The sequence below is a fragment of the Lutjanus erythropterus genome, chromosome 7 (assembly GCF_056507025.1).
Source record: "Lutjanus erythropterus isolate fLutEry1 chromosome 7, fLutEry1.hap2, whole genome shotgun sequence".
NCBI classification, from domain to species: Eukaryota; Metazoa; Chordata; class Actinopteri; order Lutjaniformes; family Lutjanidae; genus Lutjanus; species Lutjanus erythropterus.
In genome coordinates this window covers 27,187,974-27,207,370 of record NC_139323.1, presented here as the reverse complement: position 1 = coordinate 27,207,370, position 19,397 = coordinate 27,187,974, and the positions used below count along the sequence as shown (strand labels likewise).

Genomic DNA, 19,397 nt, shown 5'->3' with positions numbered 1-19,397 from the left:
GAACATGAAAATTGGGTGCTTTTTGACTGGTGTCCCCCAGGTTCTAATCACAAGGGTATTTTTTTTTTTTTTTTTTTAAAGCACCAATTAAAACTGAGGCAGGAAACAATTATAAGAAATTTATACGGATAAGCTTTGTTTTTTTTAAGTATCTTGATGGGCAGCTTAAATTTGTAATATTTTTGTTACGGTTTTACTGAAATTTCATTTGTAATTCGTGTGCACTGTATGTCCCAGTGCATCGCATGAAATGCAGTTCCACTTACACCCCTGAGATGAAATCTCCCCATGCATTCTGCTCCTGGAGCCTATCTCCTATAACCAGTCACTGGTTTGACGACATTAAGGTTTGGGTAAATACAATGATGATGGATTTGCAGGTTATATGCACTTTAAAACTTAGTTCACCCAAAGGTCAGGTCTTCCCCATGAAACAATAAAAGACAGCACAAAAATCAGTTATTTTTGTTCATTTTATTAAAACATGTTCATTTATAATATATGACAAATATTCAGGGTAGCCTATGTTTTTTCTTCATTATCAAACCATAAAACGGTTACCTACTGTGCTGCACAACCGCATTGTGACAACTGCATTGAGAGTATTACATTTAACTCAAAAAGAAGAACGAGGGTTGGTGCATGAAAAATCAACATATTAAACTTTTTTAGATGCTGCAGTTTAAAAACACTTTAAATCTGGATCTAAAGAGTTTCATTGAAAATCAGGGTGCACACTTGATTTCAAATTGTTTTGTTCCTGCGATCTGTTGTCATCAGTCCCTTCACTGTGGATTTCCAATTAAGATGTTACCTCAACATAATACCAGGCAAGTATCACAATACCACTTAGTAATATAGCAAAGAGTACAGAAAACTACATGTCGATTAATATTGATGAAGTAGTTGAGCATTAGTAGAATACCCAAGCAAGCATGTACTGATATTCCTGTATCTTGTTCTTTAAAAATAGCACACAAGGACATCTTATTTATTACATTTCAATGCTTAAAGCATGATGTTTGCCATGTATGGACCATAAAGTGTGATATTTACAACACAGTACTATGATACTTAAAAACTGCTGGTATCACAAATATCATAAGGGCCTTACAGCGAAGATAGTTTTGAGCAAGAACGAACAATAATCTCATCTGTTTTTGGCACAGGTTATCATGCTACTCTAACAGGGAGTGCAGCTTTACATTTGAGCAATACGTAAACAACATCTTGCATTTTTTTTTTGTGTTGTGTATCCCTCCCTTAGGAATGCCAAGCGTACTGCTATTTTCTTCCCTCTGCTGTTTGACCATACCACGAGGGATGAAGTTTTACAAAAGGAGTGAGAGACAACAGGGAAAGTTTCCAGAACATGGAAGGGCATCAGTAGTCATAAGCTGCAAAAAGAAACAGAACAGAAGAGCAGTTATCCACATCTGCCACATCAGCAGCCTGATTCAGTTCACAAGGAAGAGGAGCATGCGATCCACTTCGTAGAGAGGAAGGAGGTGTCATGCAGGGCGGGCATGCAATCACACCAAGGTGGTCTTACTTTCTATTGTGAGGATGCAGGTGCTCGCTGCTGTGCCTCTGCTGTTCACAGCCTTGCACATGTACTCGCCCTCATCCTCTGGGAAGGTCTCTGGCAGGTAGAGGCAGTACGTCTCTCCTCTTTCTATATACTGATAGTCCTCACAGTCCTGGAGCATCTCTCCTTCAAACCACCAGGTCACCTCCGGCTTGGGCTCCCCGGTGATCTTAACGGTGAACCGCACTGGCTCCGAGTCCACCACCGACTGATTTTTGAGGGGCTTTTTAAACCACGGAGCCCCCGACCTGGCATGATCTTCCTCGTCTTCGTAGGCTGCAGAGCCGTTGATGATGCTACCCTCGTCATCCACTTCATCCTCCCTCTTCTGCAAAGAAAAGACACAAAAATTCACAAACTGTTTCCTGTGTCAGAGCAACCTTAAAGGAGAAATATGTAAGACACTAGCACTTCAGTCCCAGCGGTGAGTGGGAGCCATAGATGGTACATTAAATAGGTTGAATTTCTACTGAATGTACAATCTATGACTGAAGCGAGTTGTTCCCCCTCAACCCCTCCCCTGACTTGAAGCTCACGCTGGTTGCCTGCAGCCTGCAGGGACATCTACACAAATGCAACATTATACTTTGACACTGACGAGCAACAAGGAGTCCTCCCCTGTAAATTGATCAGCTGTTTAGAACTGTGTTGATCGCCAATCAGTGTAAGATTAAACCTGTTATCCTGAAAACCAAAGCCCACTGCTCCAAAAACACACACTCCTGAGTTCGCGTTCAGTCACTGCCTATGTTCTGCCTGCTGGACCCCATTAGCATATTGCTCAATTTAAATTCAACTATAAACATTTACTTTACTTTAAGATTATTCATGATTTCTAACAACTCACAAACAGACACTAACTCATTCAGCATTAGCATGTTGCTCAATTTAACTGTTATGATCATCTACTTCTTCTAAAAGATTATTGATGATCTCTTCTGGCTCATGAAGAAGACACTAACTAATTCAACACACATTTGGCATTAATTTTAACTCTAATCAACATGACACGGGAAAACAAAAACAGACACTCTGAAATGGAAAGGAAATTTCCAAGGAATGCTGGCTGTAGTGTTGTTGTTGGAGAAGCCAGTATTTCGGCTTGGCATGATTACTTTCTGATGATACATCATAGTCATTTTCTGATTTTGTACAGTAAATATATTACATTTCTCCTTTAGACTAAACTCTTAATATACTCTCATGCATGAGGACTGATCTTGCATGTATGTTCATGGACATGGGAGATTTACTTTTTGGAGGGCAGCATCGATCTCTTGCTGCTCAAACTGCATCCTCTGCAGTTTCTGCTCTTCTATCCTCCTCCTCTCCTCATCTTCTCTGGCTTTGGCCATTTGTTGAAATCGGGCTCGCATATCCACCTTCTGTTTGAACGGTGACTCCTCAGCCCTCACTGGAGTTGCTTCTCTTTCCTCATCCTCCTGAAAAACAGGAATTATAATGTGTGACACTGAGAAAAAGGAGGGAACAACATGTGTTCATCATTTTAAAGCTACTACAAGAAGCTACGTTCACATGCTCCTCAGATGGGAAGTCTTAATTCCCATTTCAGTGTGCCCATGAGCTTTTAAGTCACGTGGAAAAACATGGAGGCTACTAAGGGAGGGGTCTGTGTGTAGGCCATCTGACTGGTTATCAGTGTTAACACAAATATATAACTTTTTAATTACTCCAGGGTACCACGTGTGGACGGCAACTAACAGTTACAGCCTAATACCATATCACAAATTAGTTATCAAAAAAGTTATCAACCCAACATTTACTTTGGCCAGCCATGTTTCTGCAAATATGATGTTAACAGACACCATTTCAGCAACCTGCGCAACAAATGACCTTCTGAGTTGCTGTTCTAACTTCAGGGGGTGGCCTTGACTGTTGCATAACCAATGAAAAACTCCTTGTAGAATGTTAAACTAATCAGACTTTTTCACCGTGTGTGTGTCTCTTACCTCCTGGAACCTCTCGGCTTCTCTCTCTTTAATCTCATCATCGATGGCCTTCCTCCGCGCTCTCTCCATCTCAATCTTTTTCTGAATCTCCTCTTCAGTCAGCTGCTTGATCTTCTCAAATTTGGACTTGAGGTTCTTGGCCTGGATGGAGCCGGTCCTCTTGAGCTTGGTCAGTTCTTCATACTCTTTGCTTACGACATCTGTGCTTTCATTCACTTCCTCCTGTGGGACAGAAGTCATAGCTGTGAGTGGTTACATTTGTCATTACAATAGTACATAGGAATTCAAAAGATGCATTTGGAAACAAGTGCTGTATTCTCAGGCATTGTTGGCTGAGAAAGTTATACAGTAAATGCTCATCTGTTGCGCACTGACCTCGCCCATCTCTTGTCTGAGTTGTTCAAATTCCTGCTTCTCCTGCTCCATCTTCTTTTTGCGCTCCTCTGCCTTGCGTCTCCTCTCAGCCTCCTCCTTCTCTTTCAGAAGCTCTTCAAAGTTGATCTCCAGTCTTCTAGGGTGCAGCGCTTCCTGAGATTCACTCTTCACCATCCCTTCATCATCATCCTGTACCTATACATATAAAGTACACACAGATCTCTGTTTGGGAGTGAACTAACTGGATCAAGTTTTATGTCCATGTTGTATTACAGCTGGTATTGGCTTTAGTTTATAATAGAACAAAACAGTTAATGTCTACTTACCCAACATTAAATAATAAAAAATAGCAAAAATTAAGCAGCAGCCATTCTTATTTGTGCACATTTAAAGACAACATGCATCCAAAAACAAACAAATGAAGCAAACACATCAGCTGTAGACCTTTGTGTCCTTGCAGGAAATATATATAAACATGATATGAGCAACAGTGTTCCCTCTTATTTTTCTGTAAAACATATGTACATTTGAAATTGAAAATATCTTACTGTTTCATCTCCATATGTAGAGCCTTCCTGATCCAGGCCAGGGCTCTTAAAGAAATAATTTGGACAAGGACACAGCAATGTAGGTGTACCATTTAACCCCATCAGAATGATATACAATACATGAACAAAATCTAATTAGAATACAGTTATAGATAACATTTAGACAGAATCTAAATGTTACAGGTGTGTAGATGTAATAGATGTTAGTTTGATATTTATTCGTAATTGTTTCACTAATGCTAATGTAACTGTTTGACTAATGCTAAAATTAATATTGCTACTCTTTATAATTTGTATGCATGTGCTAATATGTGTGTTTGAGCCATTCAGCATGCTGTAATGCAGGTTTCTGTGTTGCTTTAAAAAGGACAGAGCAGCAGCAGCAAATTAAGTCAAAGCCTAAGCAACAATAACTACGATTGATAAGAAAAATACACGCAGAATGAGTATAGTTTTTGCTTCTATAGACTTACCATGTTCTTGCGGGCCTCAGCAAAGAGCCTCTTCTCCTCTTCCAGTCGCCTCTTGGCCTCCTCTTCTGCCTTCTTCTGCTCCTCCTCTCTCCTCTGACGCTCCAGCTCCTCAAAACTGGCACATATCTTCCCGGGCTTACTGCCCTCCAAGTTCAGTAAGGCCATCAGCCCCTCATCATCCTCGTCTACAAGCTAAGGATGAACACAGCCGGGTAAGTCATGAGCATCATTTGCCAGTTTCATCCAAACTAACTTTTAACATGAGGCTATTTGTGGGACAACATTTGCACAAAAGACCAATAGTGAAAAGCTGTATATACTGTTTATAAACACTGTGTGTTTGTTGTATTGAATTTTTGTATTGATTTATATTTATTTAAGAGAAATATATTGACCATGCTCTTCCTGGCTTCAGCAAAAGCTCTTCTCTCCTCCACCATTCGTCGCTTGGCCTCATCCTCTGCTTTCTTGCGCTCTTCTTCTACTCTTTGCCTTTCCACCTCTTCAAAGCTCAGCCTCAGTTTTCCAGGTCGGAATTCCTCCTTGTCCTCCTGAGCCGGCTGAGCATCCTCCTCATCTTCTCCCTGACAACACGCAAAAGTTTTTTGTAAGCACGATGAAAAAAAAGAGAGTGTAAACTATCTTACAAGTATTAAGTTGTGATAACTGTTTTTAAAATGTGTTGAAGTTTTGTTTACCAATCCCAGCCTGGCCTCCTCAAAAGCTTTCTTCTCCTCCAGCAGGCGGCGTTTGGCTTCCTCTTCAGCCTGTTTCTTTCTCTGCTCCTGCCTCTCCTTCTCCAGCTCCTCAAATGTTAGCTTCAGCTTTCCAGGAGTCACCTGCACCTTCTCCGAAGGTTTCTCCTCTTCATCCTGTTTCAAAATCAGCGCGAGAATGAAGGAGACTTTGTGATGCGCAATCATTAAGGGTGCTACAAAAAGCTGAAAACAAGATCTAATTCAAGCTAAATTTTTAACAAAAATGTTTTTTTCTTCTTATTCCCACCTGTTGAATGACTGAGCGTCGCTTGGCGTCCCTGAAGGAGCGTCTGTTTTCATCGTATCGTTTCTTCTTCTCTTCCTCTGCCTTTTTCTGCAGCTCCTCCTCCCGATTCTTCTCCATGTCTTCAAAGTTCATCTTGATTTTGCCCGGAGGTCGTGAGGACTTTGCTGGAACGACCCGCACCAGGATTGTGTCATCTCCATCCTGAAAAGTGTTTGATGATAAGATTATCCAAGGAAATACAACAATGTTGTAATTTTTTTTTTTTAAGTAAACTTAACTTTTTAGAATTTACAGTGCAGCATCAAAGCTTTAAGTTTATGTAACTATGGGCTAATTTCTTGTGGAAACTTAAGAAGTTCATTCAAAGTGCTCTCTTAAGTTTATCAAACATAATATTACCATTCAGTCCCCAAATATGATTTTTTATGCAGTGCTGTTGATTAATGTTTTCAGTCTATACAAGCAGTTTCCAGTTCATCAAATGTAATAATTAGTTTTCTTAAGTAAAAATTCATGAGTAGATGTAGTAGATGACAAACTAAAGACAGCACTTTGAGTGAACTTCTAAACACAATTTGAAACAACAAATTAAACATTAGTTGAGTGAACTCAAAGAGGCTTTGAGGCAGCTTTACTTTTTCAAGTTTTCTCAACTCTTCTTTTCTTTTACGTTGCTTTTTTTAATCTTGGGTCAAGTCAGATTTGAATGAAAAATCGAATGGTGCATTGCAAATGTTTTAAAGTATTCAAAAAGCTGTCAGTATTACGATTGTCAATACAATGATCCACAAATTCTTTTTGAACATGAAAATTCCTATTTGTTTCATGGTTTGCCTTAATGGAAAAACTAGATGTACATGTTTTCTTAAGTAATGGATCTGAATAGTTTCTACTTTCTGAGCTCTTGTAGGTAGTGTGACACAATAACTACTCAGTGGTATTGTGGAGGGAAAAACAGATTCAGGTCAGTCTCAGTGCATATGCATACCCCCCCCACCCCCACCCCCCCACCCCCACACACACACACACATACACACACAGGGAGTGAGAGCATGTGGGTGGTTATGCGGGCAACTCCATTGGCCTAATGTCACCATTTGCAGTAGGTCAGAGTATGGGTGTCAGTCTTAGATAGCAGTGTCTAATTCAGTCACAGTAAGGAGGTCTGCAGCTAATTTAGCCGCTTGGAGGTGTGGGAAACAGTTGCCAGTCATATGCTGTCTACACCTGGCAGGGCTGAGAGCGTGCGTATTCCAGTTGTTTCATCAAGTCAGTGCTTCCTTATATATAAACAGGGTCATTTTAATCGTGAGACATTACTCTGTTTCTGATTAAAGATCTAAGATATTATTCTGAGTTTTTCATTTATGGGCAACAAAGACAATAGTAATAGCACAAGAAAAAAGATGGGTGTGTGAAAACCTGTTGTAAGAAAATTCCACTGAAAATCAATATATGCCTCTAATGTCAAGAGAACTAAAATAAATAATGTCTCAGAACTTTGTCTCCATTTTCTCAAAAATGAATATATAGTTCATTATATCCATGGAAGTTATTACAGATATAACATGAGCTCTACAGTTTAATTTCCAGATGCAGTTTCAAAGTGCTCTCCAACCTGCAAGTTTAATCCAATTCTGGTGGAGGAATACTAACTCCTGGTTACCAAACGGTGAAATCAGCCTAATTAATGTTTAATTTTCTCTATAAAGTTTTTAATAAGGGCTGCGCAATTAATCCAAATATTATCAAAATTGCAATATGGCCAAGTGCAGTATACAAATTATAAGAACTTTAATTTCTTGATCGAGGAAAAAAGCGTGACAAAACAGCATTATAATGAAATACTGCAGTAGGTACTGTAGTGTTGCAAAGATGCCCTGGCCTACAAATCTTCTTCTCCAGATGTGAAAAAAAAAAAAGTGTTTGTTTGGTACAGACCCAAACAAATGTCACATCGTCATGATTTTAATAATTTTATTAAATGAAATTGGAAATTGTGATGCAAAAATTATTATTTCAACTAATTGTGAATCATAATAATCACAATATGATTTTCTTGTTACCATATTGTGCAGCCCTATTTTTAATGGTACCTTTTTTCTTTTTTGCTAAGTTAAAAAGCCCCAAAATCCCCCTAAAAACTGTAGAAAACGTGACCACAGTTTCATGACCGATTAATTAAGTTGTAAAGAAAAAGCTGAATAAAATCACTACTGTTGCTGCAGTGTCCTGTATAGTTGTTGAACATGTACAGCATTGTCAACGTAATTATACGTCATTGACTTTACTAGAGCAGAATTAGGGCAAAGAAGTAGCAGGTAATAGCCTGTAATTGCCTATCTGGCACAAGAATACTTGCGTAACCATTCCCAAGAACTGCACTGTGTAAAGGTACAACAGGCCTCTGAATGATTCAAGTCGTCCTATCTGGTCTGTGTAGGTTGAAAAAATCATTAAATTTACACTGCATCACTTTCCAGACTAACACATGAAGATGAAATAAAGGCCACCTATAAACCATGAGTTCACACACTGGTCATGTCAACAACGCTACTGGTGGTTTCAGACCTACATTCAGTTTCTGCCAACTGTTTGGATCTCAAATGCCACTTAAAATAACTCATCCGAGTGGCAGCTGAGGATTACCTGAATCATTACAGATACAAGTACGTTCTCATCAGGAAGGCCACGCTGATCATGACGTGCTCTCTCACCGTACAAGGAAATCACCCCAAGTTTACTCACCTCAGCTGCTTTCTGAGCCAATTCCTTCTTTATTTTGGCTTTTTCCATGTTGTCCTGGGCTTCCCTCTTCTTCCTCTCTTCTTCCATCCTCTTCCTCTCTTCCTCTTGTCTCTGCTTTTCCATTTCTGCAAACTTCCCCTTCACACTACCTGAGGATTTCACAGAGGACAACACGAGCCTTCAGCCTGTTCTTCCTCTCAGATCCCTCTCTGAACGACCATCTTTCTCACTGTTTGCATCCATTTGCATGTCTTACCTGTGATTTTGGGGACGTAGGATTTTTCTACCTTTGCTGGCTTCACCTCTTCCTCCTCATCACTGGAAGCAAGTAGTTCTTTTATCTGTGGCGGATCAGATGGAGAGTGGTGGTGAGGTTACGGTTTAGCTGGGATCATCTCCTTTGCCACTCAGGAGCCATGCTGGTCCCAGCAAGAAAGAGGCCCTAATCCCTGCTAATAGCTGGGTCACGTGACCCGCAGGTGGACGTCTGATTGGGCCGTGGTGTTCTTGCACAGACAGGAGATGAGCATATGTGTCCAAGCCTGGCCAGCTATGGTACGGCTGTACATGGGGAGGTTGTCGTGTCTCACTTAGTATCCCTGATAATCCACTCACATTACACCGTATCACTGCGTTTATTTCACCACAGTTGGTCTCAAAGAAAAACTGCCTTCACATTGAACTCTTGATTTCTGTCACTCCCCTTTAAATTTTCCACATGTAGCCTTTGAGTCACTAAAATATTTACTTCATCCTGTCAGTATCATACACATGCACATCTTGTTTCTTATGATGGAATGTGAAAATCCAAGTAACCTTTTTTTCATGGCTTATCCCTGCATTATATAATAAAAAGTTAATGTCCTGTGCATCACTTTATACCAGAGCATCAACTAATGATTATTTTCATTATTAATTAATCTGTTGCTCTAAGGATCTAAAGTGTTTTTATTTTTTAAATTAGTTTTTATTAGCTATATACTGCTAACCCTGTACCCTTTTGTTTTTGTCCAATCAATTATTTGATTAATTGACTGACTGTTCACTTATTTCCATACATTTTCCAGTGATTGTGCCTAGTATACTTACTTGGTATGTGTTAAATCTGGGATCTGATAAACCCATGAGTGGCAATTGATGATCAGTTTTATGTACTGTGATATTCGTGACCTCGCTTTTGTTTTTATTTGTTGGATTTTCTTTTTCTGTGTATTTGATTTTTTCCTTTCTTCTTACACCAATAAATGTACAAGAAATATGCACTTGTAAATGCATTGAAGAAGAAGTTTTACAAAAATGGGATCGGTTTTACAATTTAAAATATACTTCAATTAGTTGTACACTGCTTGCTGCACAACATGCATTTAGAATAATGGCAGTCCTTTAGTGCTCCTTTAGTGCACATTAATAAGGTTAAAACTGCAATCATTTAAAAAAAGAAAAAAACGAAAACATCTCTTGAAGTGAAGCAAAGACCAAAGTTGAATATTGCATGAAATGATCATTATTGATGGGTTAATTAAAAAAAAAAAAAAAAAAAAAAACGCTGTGTGGTGTATAGAAGACAGGGAATTCTCACTCAAACTGGCAGCCTTGTCACCCCGTCATGCCTCATCATGCCATGCAGGTCACGGTTGGAGGTTAGTGGGGTTATCTGTCTTTGACCTGCTGCTTCCTGCGATTCCACTCCCTCTCCTTGACGTACTGCTCCTTCCTCTTCTCCTGCTCATCTTTGTTCCTCTGCCTGCTACGCTCCTCCCTGGCTTTCTGCATGGCCTCAAACTTGCTCGTCACATCACCCTTCTCTTTGTTCAGCTTCGGCACGTAGCTTCTGGCCACCGGCTTTCTGGATCGCATGAGTTTCTGTGGTTTGAGAGATAAGATAATTACTCAAGCGGCAGGGGCAAATGGGTTCAGTGAATGGCAATATCCAAATTATCTCACTCACCTCTTTTTTCAGTGCCAAATCAGAAATATTCTGGTCGTCATTTGTGTCAGGTTCTGCATCTTTCTTCGTTTGTTCTCCGTCCTGTGCTACACCATTAACAGCTTCTGACCTCTCATCTTTCGTCTCATTGGCTGTGTCATCCTCTTTGTGTTCCATGCCGTTCATGTGTGTCTTGTCAGTTTTACTCGCTCCATCATCATCAGGCTTTTTGTCCTCCGTGTGTGACGTCGTCTTGCTTTTATCATCAGCTGCATCGTCCTTATGAACATCATCTTCCTTGTTTTCTGCATCACTCATGTCGTGCTCTTCTTCATTGAACACATCATCCATGTCGTGGGCGACTATGGCTGCAACCTGCGCCACCTCAGTCATGTTTGTAGCACAGTGACAAGTTGACAAACAGGCTCTGTTAAAATGTTACCTGCAAAGCAAAGGAGGAAGGGCTCAGATGTTAACTGTCTTGTTGCATTAAGGCGCAATCCGCTCTAAACATCACAAAAGTTGAGTATGCGACATACATTTGACCATGTGACATAAACAATCACATTTTCATTGAATTATCCAATGCATTTCACTTTAATTATAGTAGTTATTTTATTATCTATTATGAGTATCACAATTCTCCATATCCACAGTTTGATTTGACTTTTGATTTTAAGGTCACACTTTGATTTTTGATTTAAACTTCTTCTTCTTCTTTAAACTTTGTAAAGATCACCAGATCAGGTGATTGTTTTATGCCCTGACAACTGTACTTACATTTTCAAATTCTTCTTTAAAAAGCTAAGACGCAAGTGTGATATAACTGTTAGAATTTCTTTTCCTGAATTGAAATGTAACAGCAATAAGCTAACTTATTTTACTGATCAATTGCCAATCCTGCCTTTGTTTTACGATATTGAAATTGAAAGCTCATTTTGATCAGTTTTCAATTAAATGTATGAATTGTGACACTTCTCATACCTGTGTGTGTACCTTACAAAATGTTATTAAGCTTTTCATTGATTGGCACTGCAAAAATAGAAACATAAGACTTCATTTAAATAGATGCATTTATGAAATACATTGGCAGTGTGTTTGTTATTTCACTATGAGATGTAGCATTGTCTGAATTTCTCAATGCTCGGTGTTTGCATCTTTGCATCCTTTAAACAATCAAGATGGCTGATGAGATTCATTTCTTTTAGCAAACCTATTTCTTACAACTATCTATTGATTAAATTAATCATTTTGAAAGTCTTCCAGTGATATATAGTCATATTTTTATTTTTCAGTTTATTTTTACTGGTCGACTGCTGGTCTTAATTTATTTTATTTCTTTTTTTCCAGTCTCGATAAGTTTTAACTTGTGCTTTTTTATACATTTGTCATAAGTGTGTTTATTTTACAGTATCCACACAGTTCTTGTGGCTACAACTTTTGTGGCTCACGATCTGTGTAGCACATTGTGTTTCCACCTGAAAGTTTTATTTATTTATTTTATAGTTTCTATTTTTTCATTTTAATTATTTAATATTCAGCTATGAGTTTACAGTCATTTAAAATGCTACAGTGGATCCTAAACTTTTAAAATTAATTTATGGGTCTGTGATATCAGTATGGCTTGCAACAGGCAAACTCAAACTATAAAGTTAAGGGCCAAGAAAGCTGCTCCACTGCAGTATGTGGAGAAAGAGCGCAGTGGAAGCTGGCTGACCTCTATTTATAGCCCACTTGTGGGTCCAGGACATGTGATCATGGCTATTTCTGATGAGTGATAGGCAGTTGGACGGAGCTCAAGTTGGCACCCACATGTCGCCCCACAGACCCTTGACAAAATGGCCAGACTATAAGAGAGCTAGACAACTGGATGAATGAGAGCTGTTTGGACTGTTAGTCATCCAACACTAAAACTGCTGCTGTTTATCAGTGTCCTCAAATACCTTTTCTATTCAGGTATTAAGATGAGAGTCTGACGTGATGCTGCTAATCAGGAATCTGACCATTTCAGTGTTGAATGGAAGTGGAAATGTACAATTATGTACCACAGTGGAGCTTATTTTAAAAAAACATCATCACATATTACAGTGATTTTTACATTTCTACTCAGCCTAATGTGTGACTGCTGTCTTATCTTAAAATGTGCATCCTCTCGAGACTAAAAAGTCTTATAAGCCAGAGGTTCCAAAACTTTTTCATGTCAAGGACCCCCACAATAGAGGCGCATTAGGCCATGGACCTCCAGTTTGAGAAGCTATTGTCTTAAGAAGTCCCCTTTGAGATTTTTTTAATTTATAGGTGTAGAGATAATTAAGAGTTCATAGTCAATCAGTGATCACGCTCAGCGGCCAACCATATTTCTTTCCTTGTTGTTCCAACTTCTGAAAAATGTGATAAAAGTTCAAATATTATATTCCTCCTTTTGCTTCAGGTCCCCTACAATACACTAAAAGACCCCTGTAGGTCACCAGACCCCAGTTTGGAAACCACCGTTCTAACCAACTTTAAAACACAATCTAGAATAAAAAAAAGTATGCTTCACTCATGGTTGGAAATTATTGATTGCATTTTCCATTTCAGCACGTGTGCTAATCTATTCGCAAACATACAGAACAGGGCTGAGTTTTTGAAATAGCATTTAAAATACTCATTCATAGGTCAGACAGTATATCTGAAACAAAGGCTGCTTATTGTTTCCGATCATTTTGATTCCCCTCGTCTCTCGGTCTCAGTCCTGGTAGCAGGGAGGTGAATGTCAGGAGGTTGAACTGACATCTGTTTTAGATCCACACCTGCCATTTTCACACTGCAGCCTGTGGGCCTGTTTCTGCTGTTGTGCATGCATAAACACAATTTTTCTGACTCAGAAACACAACTGCATAACATTTCACAAAAGGTTCAGTGTGGTCTGAAGGATATTCATTTTCTATTTAGGCTGAAGTCAAAAATGTAAGAAACTATATCTAATAATATATAATACATTTTCTAATCTAAAATTTGACTAAAACAGGTGAAGATTCTCTTTTGACCATATCAAAGCTGGTAAATCAACTCTCAAACCAAATAAATCCAGTCACTAGAAGAATATTTAGGTTTGGGTGGTGATGTCCTATTTCTGTACTCAGCTGGCACGAGATATCATGGCAGTGTGTGTCAGAAAAATAAGTTTGGCACATTGTTAGACAAATTAATTACGTTAGCTCATCAGAATGATTATATATCTGTTCCTGTATGTATGATCACAGTATTTGTGTCTACTCGGCTACCTGTAACTGTACACACCTGATGTACTTGATGTCTGCCTAAATTATTAAGTAAAATCAGTCTAAGTGAACTTTTATTTAAACTCACGCAGCTTTGACCTTGCTACATAATGATGAACAGACTATTTTATGGCTTTAAAGACATTCTTGTCCTAAATTGTGTATAAAACGGGAGATTACCTATTTGGCGCGTTGTCGTCCTCCTGGTTTTGATTTAAAAAAAAAAAGAAAAGAAAATCCTCTGAGTCGGTCGATATAAACCAGAAGAAGTGAATCTCAGGCCAAGCGGGACAATCCGAGATGCGACCACTCGGTGAACCACCTCGACTGGCTGCTGGTCTCCGTTTCCATAAAAGTACCGTTACTTTCTACCGGATACTGCATACCGCAGGTTCAGCTGTCGCCTCACACACACACACACACACACACACACACACACACACACACACACACACACACACTTGCGCCCACAGCCACTTCCTGATCCTTTGCAGTCGCAGCTGCATAAATACTGTTGGTAATTATGCTTAAAAATCTAAATTAATAGGGCATATTATTATGTTTCCGATGGTTAATTTGTAGTGATTTATTGACCAGATTCACTGGATTGTTATTTCAATATCAGGTTTGATATGGTTGGATATTGATTAATGAGGTTATAATGACCTGAGGGATATTTTTATGTTCTGTGATACCATTTTAATGTCTCCATAATATCTAGAACATAGACTGTGACGGTGGGTCTGTAGTTATCTGGTTTAAATTATGATTAATAGCCTGATGTAGCAATACCGCCTTCCTACAGTATTACTGTGAAATTCCTACAACACCATATGTTTGTTGTTTAGTTGTTAGTAGAGGTGCACCGAGACATCATTATCTGTATCTGTATCTGTTCTACCAATAAAATTATCTGTCCCTGCCTCACAAGTGTGTGTGATTTATGCCAGAAGTCACATTAAATCAGGGGAAATTATATTCGAGCCAAATATTCACTGGCAATCCAACTGATGTGTCTACAAAGCATCAAAATGATTTCATATTGGCATTTAGCTAAAAATGAAATATATTTCCACATTCTCATACTGTTCATTTCATCTTTCTCTTGCTCACTCTTTTATTTTTAGCTGAAGTAAGTTTTATGAACTGTCTGAACCCCACCACTTTGTTTTCCAGGGAGTTATATCAACGAGTAACAGCTGACAGGAAACACACTGTTAGCTGGATTTCTCTGTTGACCAGTGTTGGAAACATTTGGGATCATGTAAATACACAACTCAACAAAATATATAACATTCAGGATTTTTAGACATTTTAATGTAGGAAATGTCACATATTGAAGCTTTAAATTGACCTTCTAAAGCAACATGATCACTATATCAGCAGTCTTCCCAGCATGCATTGTGTGAAACTTAAAAGTTTCCTGACACCCTAGGGTGAAGCTTCTTGTTTATGATTTAAAGAAAATATGAGGAAAACTTACTAGCATTAGCACTGATTTCAGTCCCCCTTACAGTGAACATTTAATAAATTCACCGGGAGCAGTTTCACATATTTCTTCTGTGCCAGTGGTGGAATAAAGTAGGTCCAAAAGGGGCAGCTGCAGCGAGTTCTTTACATGTAACGAAGAACTAACTTTTCAGACTGAGAACATGTAAAAGGAAATCTAATTTGTTTGTGATGTTGGAGTATCAGACGTATCCATAGGAAACACACCATTAGGCTAGAGATGTATTTGCTTTTACAAGTTCATTTTACACCAGGAACAGACGGCCAAGATAAGAATAGGCACAAAAGAAATGGGACACTGCTCCGGTCAGGTCTGCTTGGGAGGCCTACTTTCTCATTATCTGCCCGTTGGCCTGTTAGAGTCAGGATTCCCAACTTATCAGTTAAGAGGGACAACAGCACACCCTTTGTTTTTCCCGCCCAACCTACAATTAGATGTTGCTGTCATTCTGCTATGCAATGACAGTTGGATCTCAAATCATCACGTCAAGAACGTTTCTTTCACAGCTCATCAGAAATTCCTATATGTCGCACATTTTAGGGAGTATGCAGTGTAACATCAACCGTAGAGTTTCTATACCTGATAGGAGTGTCTTCCTTTAAACTATACGTTGAGAAAGTGGTTCTCTTCTCTCACTGTGGGTGGATGTAAATAGAAACCATGCAGCAGACACATTTTGTCTGCCCTAATGGCTCCAGGCACAGCTGCTGACTCACTGACCAAACAGGCCTCAGGCAGAAAATCCTCCAAGTAAAGTCCCCATTCAAGTATTCTAGGAATGTTATAGAGATTTTTGAGAGGTGGCGGCACACTAAAGCCTTTATTGATCTTGCTGTTGGATACTTTTAAGCACTGCTGAAATAATATTTACACCGAAAATATTGTTTGCCACACTAGCCTTAAGCATGATTCGCTTTTAAAGTGAAGCTTGTACTTTATAGGTTAAAGGCAACTGTCGGGATAAACAGTGAATGTTACATAATTGAATCAATCAGTGTGTCTAATTGGAGGTGTTGAGGCTTTGGGGAAACCCCCGACTAGAGCCAAAGCTCCAGTAAATACAGTTCTTAGAAGTGAAATCAGAGAACCAGAGTCTGATCGGTAGAGAAAGAAATTGAAAAAATGTGGACTCCTTTGACAAAACAAAAACAACAAGGAACTACAGGGTCTTTGCTTGCAAAAATTAAAACCTTCTGGTGCACACAATTCAACAAACATGTAGAAAATCAGACTAGTTGCAATATAATACACCCATATTTTAACAATACAAAACTTGTACTTTTGTATTGTTGTGTATTCTGAATTGTACAATAGCGTACTTTTGAGAAGTATTATTTTCACAACCTTTTAAAAACACTATTAGTATAATAAGCCAAAAGTATGACTAAGCACATCCTACAGTAAGAATATATTAATGATATATTTTATATTATATTTTATATAAGCAAGACTCACAATAAATTGTTAATGTACTCAAAACACAAACAAGGTAAACTTTAACTTCATTTATCATGCATGTATATTAGTACATGCACAGCCATATACTTTGAGTCTGCTAAATATATTTGAAGTTGTTTCTTTGCACATAAATATACACTAAATACACTTCAAAATGTGCTTTTCAACATTTTTTTACAACAAAAATATGCTTGGTACAACATTATTTGTTTCAAAATAGTAAAACTGCAAGTTAACTAATCATTAACACAGTTTAAGTATACTGATGGTTAGTCTGACTGCAAGTACAAAAATGTAATATCTTAGCATATTTTATTTTTCACAAAGGAATACACTTCCAGCCAGTGTGCAAGCTCGGTGTCATTCTTCACAGCATGGAACTTCTTAGAACATGTAACTAAAGTTATACACAAATATTACATGAAGTGAAGTTGCACAGACGAGGACTGCACCTTACACACTGACAGAGATGTTTCAGAAAGTCTCTTTTTACCAAATCATTTATTTGCTTTCTGCTCAGATTAAGGCATAAATTGGGTGGAGGTCTGTTCTGTGAACTCTCAGGGCAAAGGGGCCGCGTCTGCCTCTGTTCTGAATCCTGCAGGGCATCAGAGACAACAAGGGGACAGCTTTAAATAGCACTGCAGTTGTGGCAACTAATCAACACTGTAAGGACAGCTACCCTGAGTCAGACTAGGCCTTAGCCTCAGCTGCTGCAGCTCAGCCCCGACACCCCTATGAACATTTCTGTGGTGGTATGGCCCATGCCCCCTGCTGAAGCCCTGGTAGACTGGCTCAGCAGTTCAAACCTGTATCATGAGCTGGAGGAAGGACTCACCAGTGCCAGCTGTCCACACCTCTACAGACACAGTCGGAGTTCATAATAAATATGAGACCACCACCTGCTTATCCCGTGAACAGAATACACTGATTGCACTGCACAAAATATCAACAAACCAGCCAGGATTGCAGACTTCTCATCAATTGAATCACTGTGTCACAAACATAATCAAGCTATCAGGTGAAATTATCTCTGACTCATCTCAGTCTGCTCACTAATGTGTTATGTTACCTTGCTGGAGTCAAAGGCTGAAGAAAGTCAGGAATTTAGTAGCTCTTGCAATAAAATTACACTGAGAAAAGCAGGTGGGCAATAACGCAAAACTGTCTATTCCCATCATTTGTGACACTTACCTGGACTGGAGGAAAGTCACGCCCTCTTCTGCCTTCTTGATAACAAAATTTTGTGTTTTAAATAATGTAAAATGTGTTACCAGCAAAGGCAGATAATTATGTGATTGTTGGAAAAATAACCCCACTAAAAATTACTGTGATTTACAGTAATAATATATTTACTGTAATATTCTCTCGCCAATTATAAGAATACAGCAACTTTCTGTATACACATTATACAGTAAGCATGTCTTCATTTTACAGTAATAATGCTGTGAAAATTACAGAAATTTGTTACAGTGCATCTAAGTTTCCTCCTGTTATTGTCACTGAGGTGTGCTTGTGCATTCGTGCATCTCTCACTGCCCCCTAGTGAAAACTCACAGACAAATGTCTCTGACACGATCATGACTTTGCTATTACAGTTTTATAACTATTTAATTCCATGTCCTGTTGATGCCATTACTAACAAATAAAATCTGTAAGACACTGAATGTTCAAATCAATATACTTTCAATATTTTATACTTGACTTTTATATTGTTTAAATGCAATTCAAAGTAGACTGAACAGCTGCAAAATAAATTTGACAAAAAGATAAAGCTAGGGCTACTTCTTCAATCATATAAAAACTTTTTTTTCCCTTCTGCATTTCATATATATTTATGTTGTGATTGTCAGTTCATGTCAGTGTGCCAGAACCAATTAACAAGTCAGGCGTAATGAATTTAAATCAGATGACTGATCTCTCCTGTTGTTTATGCAGGCTGTAGACTCACATGAACATGTGAAATATGACATATTGTTGGAGAAACAAACAGCAAGAGGTTGATGGGAAGCTGAGAGCTCACCCTCCTCTATGTAGTTTGTACTCTTATCACTTTGGCTCAGTATCAGAGAATGCATGTTTGAGTTCCTTCCTGATAGAGTAATATATAAACAAAACATTTCAGAGATTGCTGTTGTAGAATTTAAGTCAGTTTTAAAGCGAGTAGAAATTTAGCATTCTTGCAGTGCATTTGCTTCTAAATTGATTGTTTTAGATAGTTCTGGAAATGCTTTTGCATCTTAGCTTAATATAATTTACTTTTATACCATGTGACAGTTGTCTTGAATTGTGTTTAACAGCGTTTTTGTGCTGCCCTTTTGGCCAGATGTCTGAAACATTAAGTATTTTCTTTGTCACATTAACATCTATATATTGTTTATGCTGTAGCCCCGTGGTGTTATTGTTGAATACTTAATGAGTCTAACAAAAATATAAGTGATATCTGGATTTTTTTTCCCCTTACAGTATTATAGTTGATTTGATCTAATCAAATAATAATAAATATATACAAATATAATAAAAATAATAAAA

At 38.4% G+C, this 19,397-nt stretch overlaps 1 protein-coding gene across 3 annotated transcripts; it reads right to left on the bottom strand.

Moving 5' to 3' along the window:
• Window positions 1-459: 459 nt before the first annotated feature.
• nexn (nexilin (F actin binding protein)) lies at window positions 460-11,093 on the bottom strand. 3 transcript variants are annotated; one of them, XM_084723410.1, is made up of 14 exons: window positions 10,656-11,093; window positions 10,373-10,570; window positions 8,964-9,048; window positions 8,708-8,856; window positions 5,960-6,160; window positions 5,653-5,826; window positions 5,350-5,538; window positions 4,955-5,146; window positions 4,482-4,526; window positions 3,934-4,128; window positions 3,559-3,780; window positions 2,842-3,030; window positions 1,553-1,916; window positions 460-1,397 (listed from the first exon to the last, which is right to left on the bottom strand). In XM_084723410.1, exons 1-14 carry the CDS (start codon window positions 11,025-11,027, stop codon window positions 1,384-1,386), a joined length of 2,589 nt encoding a protein of 862 aa, XP_084579536.1. In that variant the 5' UTR covers window positions 11,028-11,093; the 3' UTR covers window positions 460-1,383. The 3 variants fall into 3 exon arrangements, with proteins under 3 accessions (XP_084579536.1, XP_084579535.1, XP_084579537.1); XM_084723409.1 differs by lacking the exon at window positions 460-1,397 and having other exon boundaries at window positions 1,518-1,916; XM_084723411.1 differs by lacking the exons at window positions 460-1,397; window positions 4,482-4,526 and having other exon boundaries at window positions 1,518-1,916.
• Between the last annotated feature and the right edge of the window lie 8,304 nt (window positions 11,094-19,397).